The sequence below is a fragment of the Parasteatoda tepidariorum genome, chromosome 8, assembly GCF_982258835.1.
Source record: "Parasteatoda tepidariorum strain Cologne lab strain chromosome 8, Ptep-v5.0, whole genome shotgun sequence".
NCBI classification, from domain to species: Eukaryota; Metazoa; Arthropoda; class Arachnida; order Araneae; family Theridiidae; genus Parasteatoda; species Parasteatoda tepidariorum.
Genome location: NC_141762.1, coordinates 86,609,975 through 86,630,634, shown reverse-complemented (window position 1 = coordinate 86,630,634; position 20,660 = coordinate 86,609,975). Strand labels below are relative to the sequence as shown.

The 20,660-nt window shown below is 30.7% G+C and overlaps 1 protein-coding gene across 2 annotated transcripts; it reads right to left on the bottom strand.

Annotated features, from left to right (window-relative positions):
- Positions 1–2,996: 2,996 nt before the first annotated feature.
- Positions 2,997–19,099, bottom strand: LOC107456944 (uncharacterized). 2 transcript variants are annotated; one of them, XM_043044812.3, is made up of 2 exons: positions 18,387–19,099; positions 2,997–4,441 (listed from the first exon to the last, which is right to left on the bottom strand). In XM_043044812.3, exons 1-2 carry the CDS (start codon positions 19,088–19,090, stop codon positions 4,291–4,293), a joined length of 855 nt encoding a protein of 284 aa, XP_042900746.1. In that variant the 5' UTR covers positions 19,091–19,099; the 3' UTR covers positions 2,997–4,290. The 2 variants fall into 2 exon arrangements, 1 of the variants encoding a protein (XP_042900746.1); XR_011636830.2 differs by lacking the exon at positions 18,387–19,099 and adding an exon at positions 6,790–7,480 and having other exon boundaries at positions 4,306–4,441.
- Between the last annotated feature and the right edge of the window lie 1,561 nt (positions 19,100–20,660).

Sequence of the window (20,660 nt, the reverse complement as noted above, 5' to 3'; positions counted from 1 at the left end):
CATTCATCCATAGATCGCAATTTCGACCTGAAACAGAGAACGATCAATCTCCCATTCAGTACCCCAGAGGTATAATTTGTTATGGGAACATGGAGGACTTTGTGACCCAATATATTTAACGTGCTCCAGCCACCATTTACTACATGGAGAGTCCTTGATCGACTTGTTCTCACGAGCGCGAGTCCAGCGCCCTGCCAACCAGGCTATACCGGCTTGTAACTGGCGAAAGAGTGAAATTATTTTTCATTCATTACTTTTTATTGCGTCATCCTTTCTATATACCTAAGTTCAAAACAATTTTTCAAGTATTGTTGATTATTTTTCAAATGCAAGTAATCCTTCATTTAGTTACTGGAAACATATTAACACAATGTAATGACCTTAAATTGCAATAACTATATATATTTTATTAAAGTAGTGAGCCTTGTTTACTCGAAAAATATCGACTTTTAAGAAAGAAAACAACTAGAGGTAATCAAGGGGAGCCTAGAGCTTAGAGGAGACTTATTGCTTAGAGGAGCAAGCAGAGGGTGTGGTCTCCTACTTGAGTACAAAAGCAAACAATTTTTAAGAGTTGAAACCACTGCAGATTCTTCAATAGTATTTTTCTAGAAAATCTTGTTGAATAACTGCGTGATGCCAATAATAATATTTAAATAGCTCAAACTTTTTATTCTTTTTAGGGAACATTTTTTTTCCAGTGATCGTTAAGGAAAGAAAGCTAAAGCATTATCGTAGAAATTTTTTTTTTTAAATTAGCACTTAAAAGCACGATTATCAAGATTTATAAATATGTTTGCAGTATTTATAAGTCGTGGTATTCAATTTTTTTTAATATCGCAAAACGCTTATCACTCTTTTAATAGAAATTGCGAAAAATAATTAAAAACACACGCAGATTGAGGTATTTCATTTGTTAAAAAGCTTAATTTACATAAATTATAACTTAATTTATTTAAATTCATTATACATTTATTTAGTTGTCTTTAAAAATAAAATAAAAACGTTAATGAACCACCTTTTTACTTCAGCTTCATCTTGATTTAATTTGTCATTAGTTCTGATTTATCTCAATAATTATTCGTCAGATTTTGACATATGCTTTTCACTTTGATATAGTAGTTTGCAATACTTATGTGCATTTTTTCAAATTAATTTTTTCTGAAAATTCTAAATATATTGTTTTAAGTTATGAAAAGCCGATGCAATTTTATCCCATTTTTAGAATATTGAATATTATTTTTAACTTCATTACTTTCAGGTGTGTAGCTGTAGTCTTTAGCAAATTTTATTCTACAGTATTCTTAACTCACGTAAGTCTTTTTCTTGAAAAGTGAAGCGACTGGAATGTCACAAGCTTAAGTAGAAGATATATCAGTGATCATATGATACACTTACTGATAAGTGTAATCCGTGCCAAGTTTATTTCGTGAAGTTTTCCACCTTCATCACGCACCAATCCATGCATCACTGCAAGAAGAATTATCGAATGAAATGAAATGTAAAAAATATTCCTAATTCCTTAACTCGATTTTTTTTCATTCCTTTGACCGAATTTCCTATTTAATTTTATAATAGCCGACCCAATTTTTTGCTTTACGACTACTACTGTTCAACTCCGTAGCCATGTAATTTTGAACCCAATCCAGAAGACAAGGGAACTCCTGGATCGAGTATTGGGAGAAATTTGCCTTCGTGGAGGACTTTTTGATAGAACACACCCGCATTTACTTCACATGGAGAGTAAGACCACAAGAACCTCCCACAGTAAACCTGACGGCAAGGGGACTCTAACCCACGATCCGTCTACCACTGAGGACATTTCGCGTCAGTACTGTGGTCGGTGCAAGCCGGATGCGGAATTCGTATCGACCAGTCATCGCCAGGATCCGAACCAGGTCCCATGAGCCATCGCGGCTCCACAGTATATATATTTTATTTCATAACTGTCGTTAAACAGTGGACCTAATTTTTTGGGTTTACGACAACTAATGTTCAACTCCGTAGCCTTGTACTTTTGAACCTAATCCAGAAGACAAGGGAACTTCAGAATCAAGCATTGGGAGAGTTTTGCCTTTGTGGAGAACTTTTTGATGACATTTGCGTTGCATGGAGAGGAAAACCACGAAAACCTTCCATGGTTAGCTTGACGGCAGCGGGATTCTAACCCACGATCCGTCTACCACTGAGGATATTTCGCGTCAGTACTGTGGTCGGTGCAAGCCGGATGCGGAATTCGTATCGACCAGCCATCGTTGGGAATCGAACCCAGTTCACCTCATTGGAAGGCGAAGGCTCAATCCTCTGAGCCACCACGGCTTTATCCTAATTAGCATAATCATAGATTGCAAATGTTAGGAATGTTCAATATTTTTCATATAAGAAGCAGTCTAAAACAACTGTTAAAATGGGCTGCCGGATGTAGTACATGCTATACAAAGACAATAAACAAATCAATCTACACAATTTTATTTTGACTGTATTTTCAAACATGTCACACATTTACGACCAATACTCTAAGAGATGACCAGTCTGTTGCAACAGCAGGATGCGTTTGAGATATTTCCGGCGAAATTGACAAGGTGCATCATTCTAGACATTGTTCATGCATTGCGCGAATCTATGCGTCTGGCGAAAACTTAGATCACCTCTTGTATTGGTCGCAAATGTGTGAAAATACAGAAGAAAAAAAAATAAAGCAGAATGATTTTTGTTTATTGCTTTTGTATTTATCGTATATTTTGTATCGCATGTTTTTTTTTAATACTAAAAACTAAAAATATTACTTGGTTCAAAAAGTCCAATTGCAATCGATATCAAAACGTTAGTAAAAACTGTAGAATAAACAAATAAAAATATAAAACATGCGTTACATAAGAACAAAAAAGATGAAAAATGGGGAAAAGGCGAAGGGCCTGTTTCACTTGAATTTAGATTTGCGCAACGACGTGACTGTTTTAATAAAAATATTTTTCAATGTAAACAATAACAAGTCATTTTTATTTTCATTGGATTGAATTTATTTACATAAACATTTGAAACATAATACAATTTAGGGATTTATTTAGGAAAACACACACTTTTCATAAACACGCTCACAAATGAAACCACATACACCACAAAATGAAAAACATGAAGTTTTGTCAAAATAATACTCTAGAGTACGTAAATAATGTTGAATTGGAAATCCGATTTGGTTGCTAAAATTTGAAATGGAGTGTCTCACTTTAATGTCTTGGTTTAAATTATCAAATTTATAGGAATTAAAGCAGAGAAATTTTCATAGTCATAAGTCATAATAGAACATCAATTTGCTCAGCAAATAATAGTTGAATAAGTATTGATTTCCTCAAATTAAAGCCATAGAACGAGGCGGTCCTTGAGTTTTCATTCAGAGAAAATGATGCAATTCCTAATATATTTTTATTAATTATAAGCGCAAACGTGGAAATTTATTATAATACTGAATTTCGAAGTAACAGTTTTTTGTTAGAAATTAGTTCTATTGATTATTCAAGATATTTATAAAACATTAAGTTGAAATTTCTTGTATTGTTAGGTTTTTCTTATTTTTATCGGAGGTATGTTGACTGCAGCAGCAGTATCAGATTTCGTGGATTCCTCGGATTTGTTGTGAATAAGTAACTTTTTGATTACATTATATTGCCTGCAATACTTATTTTGTTGCAATAATGTTGGCTCCTACAATGCCAGATAGCTTGAAATATTTCTATTTTAGAGGAAAAGATCCACTTTAGCAAGGTCAGAATGCTTAACTTTTTTTTTAGGAACATCAAATTGCCTGCAATACTCTTCCCTTGGCGGATAATTCCCATTTTGTTTTGATTGTGAATCTTTTTGTTATTGCTTTTTATTTGTTTCATCTATGTAGACCTCAACAAGAGAAGGAATTAACTTCTTAATTCCTTCATAAATTTTATCATATTTCTTTTTTATTTTTGGTAAATCATGTAAATGTGTAGCCGTGGAATACTTCTTTTGTCGCCCATAATTCGTGCAGACATTTACAAAAGATACCGGACAGAAATATACACGTCTTGAGAAAAATCTACAAATATTCTTTTCTGCAAAAGGCAGTTCCCGCTGTGCTTGATATGTTTTTCTATTTGGAACGAACATCGACGATTCTGCGCATGTGCATATTTCAAGCCAGTTGAAGGGAGAATAAAAAAACATTTCTGTGGATAGAATATTTGTTCTTTCACTATCGTAGAAACGACAGGGCAAATGTCATTTAGTTGATGAGGATTGCAAATTAGAATTTTTTTTTCATCCGAACAATGTCCTGCTAAGTGAGCACCTAGCGTAAACTGAGTTGCAATCTTTGTGGTAGAGACCTGTACTTGCCGATCGTAGAACGTCCTTGATGATCTCCCTGGTGAAATCTGATACGTCCAATTTTTCAACTTGAGTCTCTAATCTAAACAAAAAAATAAACAAATATTAAGCACAAAATATTCAGATTTAGCACAAAAAATTGATGCGATATAGATTCATTTCACTGAAAAAAATTATTCAAACGATATTTTTATGATTATGATAGAGACGTGGCGGCTCAGGGGATAGAGGGTTCGCCTTCCAATGAGATGAACCGGGTTCAAATCCCATCGATGGCTGGTCGATACGAATTTTGAAGCTGGCTGGCACCGACCACAGAACTGAAGTAAAATGCCCTCGGTAGTAGAGGTGGTAAAATATCCTCGGTGGTCAGCCGAGCGCGGAACCCCCAGTGTTTAGTTCCCAAGCTTGCTTGGTACTCATTTATCGACCCACTGAAGGGAGGAAAGAAGGAGTCAACCTTGCCAGACCCGAGGATCGAACCCAGGACCTGTGCACGGGAGCGCGAAGCGCTGCCGCTCAGCCACCGGGGTTGCATATTAAAGGAAAAATTATTAAATGAATGATTTAAATACCGTATTTTTTGTTTTTAATTAACCAAAATTATGTTTCTTTACTACCATAAATGTTGTTACCATTCAGTACTGTAAATTTACGAGAATTTTTCCTTCTGTACGAATCAAAATTCATGCAGTGAAACAGGAAAAATCGAAGGTAGTCGAAATTAAATTCATAGCAGGAAAAATAAAAAGTCTATTTAAAAATTTTGACTTTACAGCTATAAAATAGATTTCTTTCCATGTGCTATATGTGCTTTTAACTTACATCGTACCATCTCAAAAAAATCAAATGTTTCCCCGGAATGAGATGACTGATTCACATTTTGAAATAAATATTAAGCTCTTATTAAAGTTAACTTAAATAGCATTTTAAGTAACACTATTTTTATCACATTTTTAATCAGTAACCAAATTTATAGAGGAAGTATGGAAGGTTAGGCCAACCTCTGTCAGCCAATTGCAAGTGGAATTAAAGAAGAATCACATATGATTCCCCCAGAAAAGTTTTCTTTTTCTATTGCAAGCTCTTCTATTGCGAGTTCTTTCTATTGAAAGTTCTTTCTTCTTGCAAGTTCTTCTCACCTGTGTTATTTATGACACAGGTGTACTATTACCATATGTAGAAAAAGTTGAATTATCTATCTATGTTATTTAGATTAATATACTAAAAGTGAGCATACTTAATGTTTGATTTTACTTTTTGTTTTGCTTTTAAATTTTAATTTTTTTATTTATTTATTTATTTTTGACAAAATGCCTTTAAGAGATTAAATCCACTCAATCAAAACAAGATTTTTATAAATATCCCTGTCATTCGATTAGAAGCACAGCACAAAATAATAATTATAAATTAATGTTAGGAAAATATTAAGTAGAAAACTAAAAAACAATAAACAAAGCGAATAATAGAATTATTTGCTGATTTAAACTAAACTCATTTAAAAAGTTTCAGTTTAGATAAGTTATTTTTCAACAGTAAATAAATATTTAATATTTCTTTAAAATTATTACCTTTAAAATTTTTTTTAAAGATTTTTAATTATTTTTGTTCAGGTTTTAACAGCCTTTTTAAGTTCAGAGAATCAAGCGGATCAAACCACGATCAAATCAAACGGTTTGATCTGAAATATTTCCTCTAAAAACTCAGTAATAAAAAGGATAGATTATAATCTGAATAAAACATAACAATGTAAACAAATGACATATTATAAGCAATCACATATATTTAAATTGAAAATTTAATTACGTCGTAACAAAACAAGATTAGTTAAAAGCGAGTCACATCTTCCATTTCCTCTTCTACACTTAACTTTTCTATTTACAATTTTTATAAGACACAAAGGAAAGACAAATTAACATACAGGAAAACAGCTGAAATTTTGTGAAATTAATATACAGAACTACAGCTGAAATTTCGACTTTAAGAAAAATTTCTAATTTTTTGTTCCTGTACTAGGTTAAATTTATTCGAATCCAATTTTTAGGCTTATAACTATAATTTTGGGTTTTCAATAAAGCTTTCCCCATTAGTTTCTCGAATATCACCACTTTTTTGGGAAGCTCACTAGAACTCCGTTTACCCTCATTTTAGCTCCGAATTTAGCATTTGAAATGAAACTTTTAGTTATAGTCTCTGGTTACAGTTATAATTACAAAATAAACACCAGTATTTTAAACAATCACATAATTCTTTTATCGCAAACGCCACCAAAACCTTGATAATATGATAAATAGAAATAAATGTTCAAATTTCATTTTTTTTTTTTAAAAATAATTAGATTTCTGTCAAGCGATACAGCAATTGCAATTACGATCTTATACATATAATCGTAACTGCAGTTGACATTAACTAAATTTCTTCAAATGGCACCTGGTCTTTTATAGTTTGATAAATAATAAGCGAGATATAGATATATGCTTAAATGTTGTTTTCCTGTCATCGTATTCCCTAGGAATTCTTCTAATGGAATGAATTCTTCTCCGAAAAAGAATTCAATTAGTCTTTTCCATTTTCATTTGACCGCCTTATGTGGTTAAAAATAGCAAATAGCATCTACCACCTAAATTCCAATTCTCGAGAACAACAATTCTGAAAGCAAGATTTCACGCGAAAACACGTTTAGTCATTTACCATCACCTCACTTCATAAACAAACAACAAGATAATTCACGTTAGGAAGAATTTATCGTGTTAAAGATTCATAAACACTCAAGAACTTCTCGTGATGGTCACGTTAGGTCAACAGACTACGCAAGCCTATAAACACACTAACATCTCTTCCAAATTGTAGACTGACCTCGCAAAACGCGCTATTTTTTTTTTCTTCCACCGTCGTGTCTAGGTCAATAGGAATACGCAATTAATTTATGCGGAAGGAATTCCACGCAGACGATATGAAGTTAATCAACCTTCTAAATAGAATCCATAATTAGTGCAAATCATTCGGTTCCGGTGTTTGGATAAGAATCCTATTAGAGAAACTCATAACCGTCAATTTCGTGATCAAGTTCAGAGGTGAGAAACGCGTGAGGTGTTCTAATGGTCGCGTGATAATTGCGTTTTAGACTGTCGTCGAATAATTGTCGTCTGTTTTATTGTCTGTTTACAATGGGAAGAACATTTTCTGCTTAAAGTGGTAATGTTGTCAAGTTAGATGTGTACGCTTCGTTCTGATTGTTTATCGACCGGTACATCTCAATTCTAAAATTATCTGATGTAGAATTTCTCTCTGTTTTCGTTGTTCTAAAACTGGGTCAAAACTTTACTGATTAAAATGATTGCTATAAACACATGGTATATTTGACTTTATATAGGATTAAATCAATAGTTTAATAAATTAAAGCATTTTACACAAATAAACTTATTTTTTTGTTCTTAAATTGATGATATTAGTTAGGTTTGTTTTTAAATTGATGATATTGTTTATGATTGATTAGGTACAGCATCCAAACAGTTATCTTATTCTGTCTATTAAGTTTTATACTCCTTTAGAATAAAAACTTAAGCCTATTTTCAAGTTGGAAGTTGCAAAAAGTACACACATTTTAAATTCTTTAGCACTTAATATATTTGCAAAAGGAACTTATTTTGTTCCAGTAAGAACAGTGTATGCATGTGTCAAAGTTACTTTAAAACTGTCATTGAAAAAAGAATTTGTGATTTGTCCAAATGTATGTATCAGCAAAACTATTCTCATACTGTTAAACAAATACTACATTGAGAAAAAAAATACAGTTAAAACTTTCAGAATATGGTAAAATTTACCGTGTTTCGGGGCTCTATGAGAATAGCAGAAAGCTCGGTAATTTTTAGCGTAGCGAGCGCTTTGGTAATGATTCTGGTAAACTAACAATAAAATATGGTTTGATAATAAGTGATAAAATTTCGTAAATGTGGTAAAATTAAGCAATTTCTTCTTAGATCATGGCTTAAAAACTATTTTTCGGTTAAATTTTTTTCTGTTTTGCACTTTTTAATAAATGTGTACTAATAAGCGTGCGTAACTATAATTTTGAAAACCAGAATTTCCGGTAGACTGTAACCATATGAACAGAAAAACTACCAACTGCATGGTTTAAATATCGTATATTTTGGTTTTATTATCGGAATTCTGATTTTTTTTCTATCAAATATATCATTATCATATAATTTGCCGTATAAAAATGCTTGAACAGATAAATTGTTTTCCATTCAACAGCGCAGCGAAATTCAACGACCTGCAAGTGACGTAGTGTGGCTATCTCGATCCTGATTGGTTGTTGAAACATGGCATTTATTTAAAGCAAACCTACTGTGCTCCGAAGTTGCCAGACGCACAGGACAAAAATATATCACGGTTACAATAAAATACATAAACAAATAATGAATCTAATTAAAGTAAAAGACAGATTCAACAAATTTGATGCGTGATACGACAGTGTATTTAATTAACTTCACGTTAATTAACATACTAACTTATGTCGAGAAATGTAGCTTAACTTTCATACGCCATTTTGCTCATATAGGATCGGCTGCAGCTGACGTCATAGGTCACATGTGTGGGTATCTGTGATCTTCTTCTCGAAGTGCAAGTACCCAATGCAACATTTTTTTTTTAAAAATTCAGCAATAAATAAATCAGACAATAATTTTACTAAATGCCTGTAAAGCACATTATAATTACATCGCATAATTTGAAATGTTCACTTTACTGAAAGTTTTAAAAATGTATTTAATTCAGCATATTTTTGTTACATAAAAAATCAAGAATTTCAGTAAAAATAAATTTTATAAATCATGACAAAAATCTTACCACTATGTAAATTGTTTTGCTTTTTTCTGTAGTTTGAATTAAATTATTGTTTGATTATTTAATGCACTATCCAAAGTTTCAGTATATTATAATGAAAAATATGAATTCCTCAAAAATCGAAGTAAAGCAATATTTACATGCTTAAAATTTAGGGTAGGGGATGTTTATAGAAACGAATACTATTTATATTTGATACCTAAAACATAATATTTTGCGTATCAGCTGTATGTATAATAGATACATTGTGTATTAAGTTTTATAAAAAAAATATTGAAAATTTAACGGGACATTAACCAAAACACTATATTAATTACGTGAACTTGAAAAATAAATAATTTTAAAATAGAAATCCAGTTTTCCCATGGTTAATTCATGATCAAACTTTTTTTTATTGAGGCTTATTTTAGTTCCGTCCCAAAATGGAATAAAGAAATAAACTTTAAGAAGTATTAATCTCGAAATTCGAGAAAGCATGAATTTGCCAAATTTCCAATTACTTAGAGAAACAAAAAGAGAGAAGAAAAAAAAAAAATTAAAGCTAAACAAAATAAAAAGTTACGACATCAAGCACTTAACCTTAATAAGTTGTTTTGGTATCTTCTATACAAAGCTATACATAATATTGAAAAGTTGTCACAATTACCCATGAGCCCTTTGTGAAACATTAAATAAATCTTTTCACATCATTAACTTCATTCTCACGAATCGCTTCGCTAAATAATCGCCTTCTTTATTTCATGGAACTGGTCTAATTAAGCGTGTTCTCTCATTCATTGCTAAACAAGCGATTGCTTATATTGGCAGAAACAAAATGTTACTAATGCTTCTTTTTCTAGTAATCAACAAATAATGGAATAGTTAATTCACTTAAATTCTACAAGAAGAAAAAAAAGGTTCGGCGTGTACAGAGCATTAAGTAAGTAGGGGAGAGTGGGGTCAATTGTAACAGGGTACGATTGTAACAGAGCAAAAATTTCGAGTGTCGGGTTCTAGATTTGGTTCCTAGGTGGCGCACAAAGTGTATTTAATAAATCTACATGTACACCCTAGCTGGTTTGAGATTAATCTAGGACAAACTTCTTACTAGAAGTAAATATTTATTGTATGGCTTAAATTTCAATGGACCTATACCTTGTATAATGGCACTATAATACACTGGACAATCCTAATATAGGAAAAGATTGATAAGCATTGACAAAATCATTATGATTTGCATTAAGAGAATGAGAAATAGAACCAGTATGGTTAGTGTGAATGGAAGAGATGTTAGAGAATTACGAATGAGATGACAGAGAAAAATTGTACTAGGGGCGTACAATACTAGACAAACTTCACATTCGAAGTTTAATTCTTACTTTTGAACTGTACTTTATGTGTTAACTTTTACTGTATTTTTATGTATGTAACTACAAATAGCATCACTTTATGTGATACTACATGAGCAATTTGCTCATTACTAATTTTTCTACTTTCAATTTTAGATTACAGCACCAGAAGGAAACACCTCCAGGAACTCATCTCATGATGAAGGGGTAAAGGGCCGTTCCGGCCTCAGGCACCCCGGCCAACCAACAAGACAAGACAAGACCCTAGCTGGCAACCATTTTTATGTACTTTTGAAAGAGTTACATCACAAAAGATATTTTCAAGCTACGTAAGTACTTTTTTTGGTATTAGAATATTATATTGTAACAAAGTAATTTGTTTAAACAAATAAAAATTATTAACGGAATATGTAAGTGGACACCTTAATTAACATTTCAATGAAAAAAATTAGTTTTGTTAATTAACTAGCATTTTTTAAACAAATAAAGCTGAAATGGCGTCTTGGGGACGATTGTAACAATAAGTAACGGGACGATTGCAATAGCTGAAAATAAATAATCTTATGTTTACAAACCATTACTTAACTCTTTAAGAACCATCAATAGTTTCCTATATCATTTATATTATGTTGCATGTGCATTATTTTATTTGTCACCTTTCACAGCATAAATTAAAGTTTTTATCCCCTTAAAGTTAAAAGTTTAACCCTTTAGGTCTCTGCTCATTATTATTTTTAATCCTAAAATATCACTACTATTTTGATCAATAAAAAAATATATCACAACTATGATAATATGTATAATTAACTATGTTTTAGTTGAATTTATGAACTGTTACAATTGACCCCGTAAGTGGGGACAATTGTAACAAGTGCACGACTGTCAAAAATTGTTAAAAACTAATATAATAACATTTAAAATAAAGTTTTTTTCTAGTAGAGGATAGTCTACTTTACTCGTCTGTCAATTAATACTAAAAATATAATGGATTTTTTAAAAATAGTTAAAAATAGTTAAGTAAAAAATAGTAAAAATAGTTAAGTAAAAAATGTTACAATTGACCCCACTCTCCCCTAATCGTCGTAAGGTTAAGCATATGGGACAGTTGACTGTTATGAATAAGGGGCTCACGTATTTTTTGACGAGCTAAGTGGCAGTTATACACTCTACGTTCTTTAGTACGATGTCCATAACTGTGACCCCTTCATTATAACGACCTATACAGAAAGTTCCAATATGCAGTTCCATAGACGTGATTTTATCTTAACTCCGTTTAGAAGATCCCACCTGAACCCTTCGTTCCTATATAACAAACAAAATTTTTATTTTATATTATTTAATTCCTAGAAAATCACTCTAATGACAGAACTTAAATATTTTCACGCTTTTAAAGAAATATTTTTTCAATAACAGTTTCTGATAGAAAAAGTCTCAAAATGATTTAAATATCCAGAAAAGGCTCTTAATTTTCGAACTACGACACGGCCAGAGTTTAAAAAAATCGTTTCATGGAATTTAAAACTGGTTATGTGCTATAATGATGAGACCCTTTAAAACGCCATCTGGTGGAAAACGGCGGAGTTAACGTTCATATTTTAGAAATAGAGACAGAAGTGAATTGAAAAAGTTTAAGATTCCCCTTGACAAGGAATTATTTAAAACAATAAAATTTTTCAGCAAACAATTCTTGAAGTATATTTAATTATTAGTTATTTAAGCCACATACAGGGTGTTCAGTAAACACTACCCTTAATGTACAAAGTATTCTGTAAAGATTCCTTTTAATGTATATTTTTAGAATCATTGTCAAAAATGAAATGAAAAAGAAAGCATATGCATTAGCAGGGGGGAGAGAAAATTAGAAATTAAGACTAGAAAAAAGAGCTACATAAATCTCAAGAGTCGCTACTTAGAAAGGCAGAATTTAACACATCAAAAACTGTGTAGAAGCACTCTCAAGTTCTATTTGCACTCAAACTGGTTTTATTAGTGTTTTTCATCCTGGCTCCCGTAATTGTGATCCGACTGATTTCAATAGAATTTCTGTTTCTTCCTTTCTTAAGCATTAATTCGTGACCCATGATTTATATACCATTTTGACATGGATTTTAAAGACGATTATATTAAAGACGATCAGTACAGAACATCAAATGTGTTTTTGAAATTCTTGTCAAATATGAAGTAATAAAAAATATTTAAATATGAATTCACAAGTTATTATTTAGGGAAGAAAAAAAAAACAGAAATGTTATTGAAATTTAACGAATCTGTTACGTAAGGCGAGATTTCTAATTTAAAACGCGTTTGATTTCCTAAGGGAGTTTAAAGGTATGTCCAAAAATTACTTATTACCTTTTCCTAGTTTATTTATTTACACAATCGAATAAGTTTATATTTTTTGAATCCTTGTCAAAAATTAAGCCAAAAAATACAAACATTAGGATTAACAAATTAATAATTAATACAGCACTCACTTTTTCTAATGAGGCGACTGAGTTTCGAATACTGTCCGTTTCTGGACGATTTGTATGCTATTCTTATTCCTCCATCAAGATAATAATTGACTAACTGCCTAGATGTCACTACCACCAAGATAAAACTATTTTCACCAAGAAACTATTCAGAGTCAAGGTGTTTCCTCCAAGGTGTTCAAGAGAGCGAAAATTCGTTTTTCTTCTTTCTTTTTTTTATATCAAGATGTATTCTTTTTTAATAATAAACATATTTCAATATGTGCCTTTTTGTATTTCACAAAAAAATACAATTAATTTCATTCAATAAAAATCAAATTTTGTTTTTAATTGTTTAAGCATTTAATTTTTGTGGATATTTTAAGATGTAATTTTTTAATGTATTTCTTTCAGTAGAAAGTTCTTATTCAACAATATAAAAATTTTTTTTGCTGGTCTATATATTTTAAAAGCTTTTATTAAACTACTTTAACTTGTCTACTTAACTTTAAAACTACATTTATTTTCATTTTATTTTGCACAGAGTTTGTGTGTAAAAAAATCCATTTTTTTTTTTCAAAATTTTCAGCTGTGTCCTATTTATTTCATTTTTTAACGTAAATTCTTATCGATCATATCGACAGATGTCTTCATTAAAAAAAATGCCGATAATCATTATATTCTAAAATATTCATAAAACTTAAATATCTAAACATTATTGCGTAATTATTATAATACTGAAAGCGTACAAATTCTGTTAAAAGTAAGAAATACAATACACTTTCTCTCATGTTTAAAAGAATCTAATTTATAGGTTCACATGAGATTTCAAATAAAAAAAGAAATACGTATTCTTGAACAATTTAATTTGTGTAATTATTAGATTTTATCGTTTGCAATCAACATATAATGCAAACGTTAAAAAATTTTTATTTTTTCGTTTCATTAGAATTTAATTTTTTATCATATAACACATTTTAATAAATCTCTATCTCTTTAATGAATTCCTATCTAAGTCATTTATTATTTAAGCACTAAGTAATAATATAATTAAATCCAAAGGTTGCTTTGTAACAAACTTAGAAAGTGCAAATAGTTATTATAAGGTCATGAATATTCCAAGATATTTATGTTTTTGCATTGAAAAACGTAAAATATCCTATAAAAATAAATTTTATTACTTCATATCAAACTAGGAAAATGCAACCTTCTAAGATATTGATTTCGCCTAAAAATACATTTAACGATTTAAAATTTTTGAATAAAAATCCTATTCGATTCACTTAACACTAAAAATGTTGAAATACTTATTACAAGTTACTTATTGTAAATACTTATTGTTTAAATACTTATTTTAAATATTCTGAAATATTTGACTTCAAAATGAATTTAACGATTTAGAATATTGGATAAAAAAAAACCGGATAAAATATCGTGAATGCATATTATTTAAACATTTATTTTCAATATTCGAAAATATGGTTTTTACTTCAAAATTTATGTGACAATTTAAAATGTCCGATAGAAATAGGTCCCATTTGTATTATTTCATATCAAATTAGGAATGTGCGATTAGTTATTATCAGGTTCAGAGCCTTCTAAGATATTGATTTCACGTCAAAATACATTTCATGATTTAAAATATTCAAATAAAAAATCCTATTCGAATCACTATACACTAAGAATGTTTAAAGACTTATTACAAATTACTTATTGTAAATACTTAATGTTTAAATACTTATTTTAAATATTCTAAAATATTTGACTTCAAAATTTATTTAACGATTTAGAATATTAGATTAAAAAATCGAATAAAATTTCGTAAATGAAATCGGATAAAATATTGTGAATACGTATTATTTAAATATTTATTTTCAACATTCGAAAATAATGATTTCACTTCATAATGTCTTTAACAATTTAGAATATCGGATAAAATATTGTATATAGAATCGGATAAATATTGTAAATACTTATCGGTTAAATAATCATTTTTATTTAAATTAATTCTAAAAAGTATATTCGAAAATACTGATTTCACTTCAAAATGTATTTAACAATTTAGAATATCGGATAAAAAAATCCGGATAAAATATTGTAAATAGAATCAGATAAATATTGTAAATACTTATCGTTTAAATAATTATTTTTATTTAAATTAATGTAAAAAAGTATATTCGAAAATACTGATTTCACTTCAAAATGTATTTAACAATTTAGCAAATCCGATAAAAAAAAAAAACTTATTCGAATTATCTCATATCAGACTAGGAAAGTGCAAATAGTTATTACAAGGTTCTTAACCTTCTTGGGTATTTATTTCGTTGGGCGTAACTGCTTTGATAACAGCTCGATATTAGACAACTATAATTAGGTTAGGCGAAATCTCATCTTCCTGGGTCACGGCCATAAAAAATATGTTAGCCCCAGGGCTGAAAGACTTAATGTGGTCGTATGCTTCATTCCCTAAGCATGGAAATCACGTACAAGATGCTATTTAATTTATGATGCCTAGTTTCCGCGATAATTCTTCAATGCCAAAGTATTCGATAGGAATTTCGGTCAGTTTTGGTGAAGTGTAATAATAAAGAATTTTTAGTTCTTCAAAATTAGGTCATTTAATTTAGAACATTTAAATAATTGATAAAATATAGCTGTAATCATAGATTTATTATTCATAGATGGATTATTTCAGTGTTTGGGGTAATTTTTGAGTTGCACAAAAAATGTGCAAAATATGGTCAGTTCAGGATAAATATGTCTATATGAAATATGTCTCAGAACAGGAGACAGAATATTAGAATAATATTAAAATACAACAACAAAATTTGTGAAAGCTACCAGTTGTCAAAATTAGTCTCCGTAATGATGTCCTAATTTAGAAAAAAAATTAAATTTTCTTGCTTAAATCAATTACGTCTTTTGGTATGTCTTAAAATTTGCATTTCATTTATTCATGCGAAAACAAATGTATAAGTTTATTAGTGAAAACTAAAGCAAAAAATGACGTGAATAAATAGCAAATCACAGAAATAGCCCAACTATAGTTTCGGTTCTGTAAACAGCAACCTTCATCTGTCTTCTTCTGTCTAAACAGCGAATGGTACCAAGAGCCCTAGCGTCTGAATTTTGGTGCTTAACCCCTTGCTACTGTCGCTCGAACGGGCAACTACTACGTGCAATATTTGTGATGCCCGAACCGACTTCGGGCAAGAAAAAAAATTAACTTTTCTATTTTGTGAAGCCAGAGCTGAGTTCGTTTCTACTTTAGGATTCTTAATTCACTATTTTTTTAATAGATGGCATTAGTGGTCCTAGTTTTTCACCGATTTCGACTTCTGTGAAGGGAAAGAAAATGTGGGCATGGGGTTGTGACACTTTCCAGAATATGTTCCATCAACGGGGAAAAAAATCTACTCCAACCAGACAGTGCTACTGTCGTAAAACCGATTAAAAAAGAAAGAGGATAAGACGGGAGACACGAGTTTATTGCAAAGAGCGCGATATGGGCTAGAGTGCAGTACCGTGATTTGGGATAAACCATATTGTAAAGGATTTGTAAAATTGATGTATTGAAAATCACATTGTTGCGTTTTTATATATTATATTATGCTAGTTATATTATATTTAGCTTCAAAATTTTGTTTAATTTGCTCTAATTCAGTGGTCGGCAAAGTGCGGCTCCAGAGCCGCATGTGGCTCTTTGGCTCCTTAAGTGCGGCTCTGGCACAATTATCCACGGACGCAATAATATTTTCATTTAAAAAAAAAACTTGGTAAGAAAAAATTACATTTTATTTTGATAAATTAAAATTTTTCTATAAATCGAGAACATGTATAATTTTTTATTTAAGTTAAAAGATGGATAGGTAATTAAAATTTTATATTGTTGTAAAAATACGTAACGAACATCGGGTTTAATTTTATTAGTTTTCGTAAACGTAAACACAAACCATGTACAAGCTGCCGGCTGAAATTGTTCGTATGTTTTCGGCGTACTCCGGTGTGATACAAAGGTACCACAAGCATGTGCGCGCATACTTTTTCAAAAGTAGTGGGGGTACAAATTGGCATCACAAACCAGCAGTTGCTGTGTGAACAGTTTTGTCTTATCTACCGTGTCTGCCGTTGTCCTGTCTTATTAAAAAGTTGTTGTATTTTTGAACCGAGTTGAAGTTTTCTCCTTTTGAAATTGACATTGGTAGCTTTGAAATACAATTGCTGAATTTAAAAAACAAGGTGCTCTAAATTCGAACGTCTTTGAGTTGAATTGGAAATATTGGAGAAGAAAAAAATTGATCTTAGTTCAGAGCACAAGTGGTCTGCTTTGAATGACCTGGAGAAGGAAGACATAATCATTTTCAATGCTTGGAATAGTATTCCTGACTCTTACGATCAGCTAAAAAAGCTCGCGTTTGCTGTTCTTTCCCTTTTCGGCTCTGCATATATATGCGAACAACCTTTTTCAAGCATGAACATTATCAAGAGTAAACTGAGAAGTCGTCTTATTGATGAAAACTTCGAATCATGCCTAAAATTGAAAACAACAACATACAAACCTGACTTACTCAAACTTTCCAAGGAGGTGCAAGCACATTGTTAGCATTAATAAATATTCATTAAATAGGAAATTTAGTTTCATTTAGTGTAATAAAAGTTTACTAAACAAGCAGATTCGGCTCCCAATTTTTTTTAAAATTGTTGTAAAGTTCGTATTTGGCTCTTTTGCTAATAAGTTTGCCGACCACTGTTCTAATTGAATAAGATGTGTGTGTAATTCATTACTTTTTTGTGTGTATGTAAAAATTATAAATACAGTAGTTATTGCATTTAAAATTTTATTTTTGTTATAAAAAAACTTTTATTATAATATAAGGAACAAAATGAAACAGTAAAAAAAAGTTCCATTTTTGGTTAATTTGTCTGAAATATATGTCACTGTTAAGGGATTTATAAATGGCAACACTTGTTTGCTATTAAAGATTATTTAGGAAAGATATACAAGCAGTTATTACACTGTTTTCAGTTTACTTGGGAAAAACAAAGCTTTTAAATGAAAAATAAGTGTTTTACTATGCTAATATAATTTCCTGTTCATAAAATATTTATCTTCTCATGTATTCAATTTATAAAATTTCACTTATTTAGCTTTTTAATATAAATCAAATTAAGATTTAAAGCTTTAATTTTTTCTAGAATTTTTGTTCTTTAAAATTGGAAAATGTAATTTCTGTTTTCTGCCATCTCTATTGCTTTATTTCTAGCTGATAAAAAATCCAATTTTCGAATTAAATAAACACGAATTCAAGAATTTTAAACGAGTGTCAAATTAAAAAAACACTGCTTTGAAAATCTATTATTTTCTTTTTTAATAAAAATTAATATAAAATGTGATACGTACTTAAATACTTGTATCATATTCCCAATGAAGGAACCAATTGATGGATCAATAAAATGGTTCAACCTGCACACCATTTGCCTTCTGCAATCCGGTTGTTCACTTGTTAAATGATTGATGACGTCATCAGTCTTGTGCAAGATATCAAAAACTTCTCTGAATCCCTCATTCAGGGCTGTGGTAGGCAGCTTAAAAAAAGATCTTTTAAACCTAAAGAAAGTAGGGGAGGCACTGTCACTGTCCGCAACTACATTGCTGCCTCCAGAGTTAGTTATTGAACCACCTTGCTGATTGGCATTGTTACCTGGTCTGTTGCCAAACAAGTTCGCAAAGTTTACTAAGTTTGTAACCGAACCACCTTGTTGGTTGCCATTGTTACCAGGCCTGTTGCCAATCAGGTTTGGGAAATTGGGAATGATTGTTTTCAGACGATCCTGCATGGCCATGAACATGGGCATGATGACTGCTGTGACTCCCGGAATGGCCATCATGAGGGGCAGGAATGGTAACATGACTATGAATCTGGTGGCAGCCAAGGAGAATGCTGAAGGAGTTAGAGGTGATTGTCTCAGTTGTGTCAGTAGAGGTGTGATAACGTCTGCAAGATCTTCGACTCTAGCGGGAGATGAAAGCAAAGGTGATGCCATGCACTGCATGAATAGACATGATGATAATATGAAGGACCAGTATATTTTTGGTTTCGCCATTGCCGTATGGATATCTGAAATTGAAGACATTAACTTTAGTTTTTTGTCAGGGAATTCAAATCTACACTAATGTTATTTCTAAACACCTTATATACGAATTATTTGATATTTATCGGCACAATATCGTATGGATATCTGTAATTGAAGACATTAACTTTAGTTTTTGGTCAGGGAATTCAAATCTACACTAATGTTATTTGTAAACACCTTATATACGAATTATTCGATATTTATAGGCACAATATCGTGTCGATATCTGTAATTGAAGACATTAACTTTAGTTCTTGGTCAGGGAATTCAAATCTACACTAATGTTATTTGTAAGCACCTTATATACGAATTATTCGATATTTATAGACACAATATAGTATGGATATCTGTAATTGAAGACATTAACTTTAGTTCTTGGTTAGGGAATTCAAATCTACACTAATGTTATTTGTAAACACCTTATATACGAATTATTCGATATTTATAGGCACAATATCGTATCGATATCTGTAATTGAAGACATTAACTTTAGTTTTTGATTAGGGAATTCAAATCTACTCTATTGTTATTTGTAAACACCGTATATACAAATTATTCGATATTTATAGGCACAATATCGTATCGATATCTGTAATTGAAGACATTAACTTTAGTTTTTTGTCAGGGAATTCAAATCTACACTAATGCTATTTCTAAACACCTTATATACGAATTATTTGATATTTATCGGCACAATATCGTATGGATATCTGTAATTGAAGACATTAACTTTAGTTCTTGGTTAGGGAATTCAAATCTACACTAATGTTATTTGTAAACACCTTATATACGAATTATTCGATATTTATAGGCACAATATCGTGTCGATATCTGTAATTGAAGACATTAACTTTAGTTTTTGGTCAGGGAATTCAAATCTACACTAATGTTATTTGTAAACACCGTATATACGAATTATTCGATATTTATAGGAACAATATCGTATGGATATCTGTAATTGAAGACATTAACTTTAGTTTTTGGTCAGGGAATTCAAATCTATACTAATGTTATTTGTAAACACCTTATATACGAATTATTCGATATTTATGGGCACAATATCTACTAATCGCTGTACACGTTACCGGTAAAGTTGAAAATCCGGCAATACAGTGCTAAATGTCAAACTGGTATTACATGAAATCTGATTATTCCATACTTTTTATTAGTATGATTATGATTTATCAGTACAAGTTGGAAGTAATTTTTTGATGCAACAATTGGGTTCACATTTAAATTTTCTTTCTTCAATACGCGAAAGGCACATAATTTTAGCAATTGCCATGTCTTATTAACAATAACCGGATTTACTGAGATAATAACCGTGTAAAGATGGGTAGGCCGTTGCCCGGTGTACGCTTGTTCGCCATTCTCTAGACGTTTTTTTTTTTTTTTTTTTTTTTTTTATTTATTTATTTATTTATTTTTTTTTTTTGGAAGAAAATTTTCATTGCTTGGTATATCTTTATACTGATGCTTTTACTAAACAAATATTATTAATAGTATCCAAATAAGTCAGTTAAGGTAAAACTTGCGCTCT

What these genes read in the sequence shown, in the direction of transcription:
- LOC107456944 (XM_043044812.3), bottom strand. Translation starts at nt 19,090, where the DNA reads ATGGCGAAACCAAAAATATACTGGTCCTTCATATTATCATCATGTCTA. An exon ending in AATATGATACAAGTATTTAA is followed by an intron (nt 4,442 to 18,386) that starts GTACGTATCACA and finishes TTTTTTGTTTAG; the next exon opens with ATTAGAGACTCAAGTTGAAA.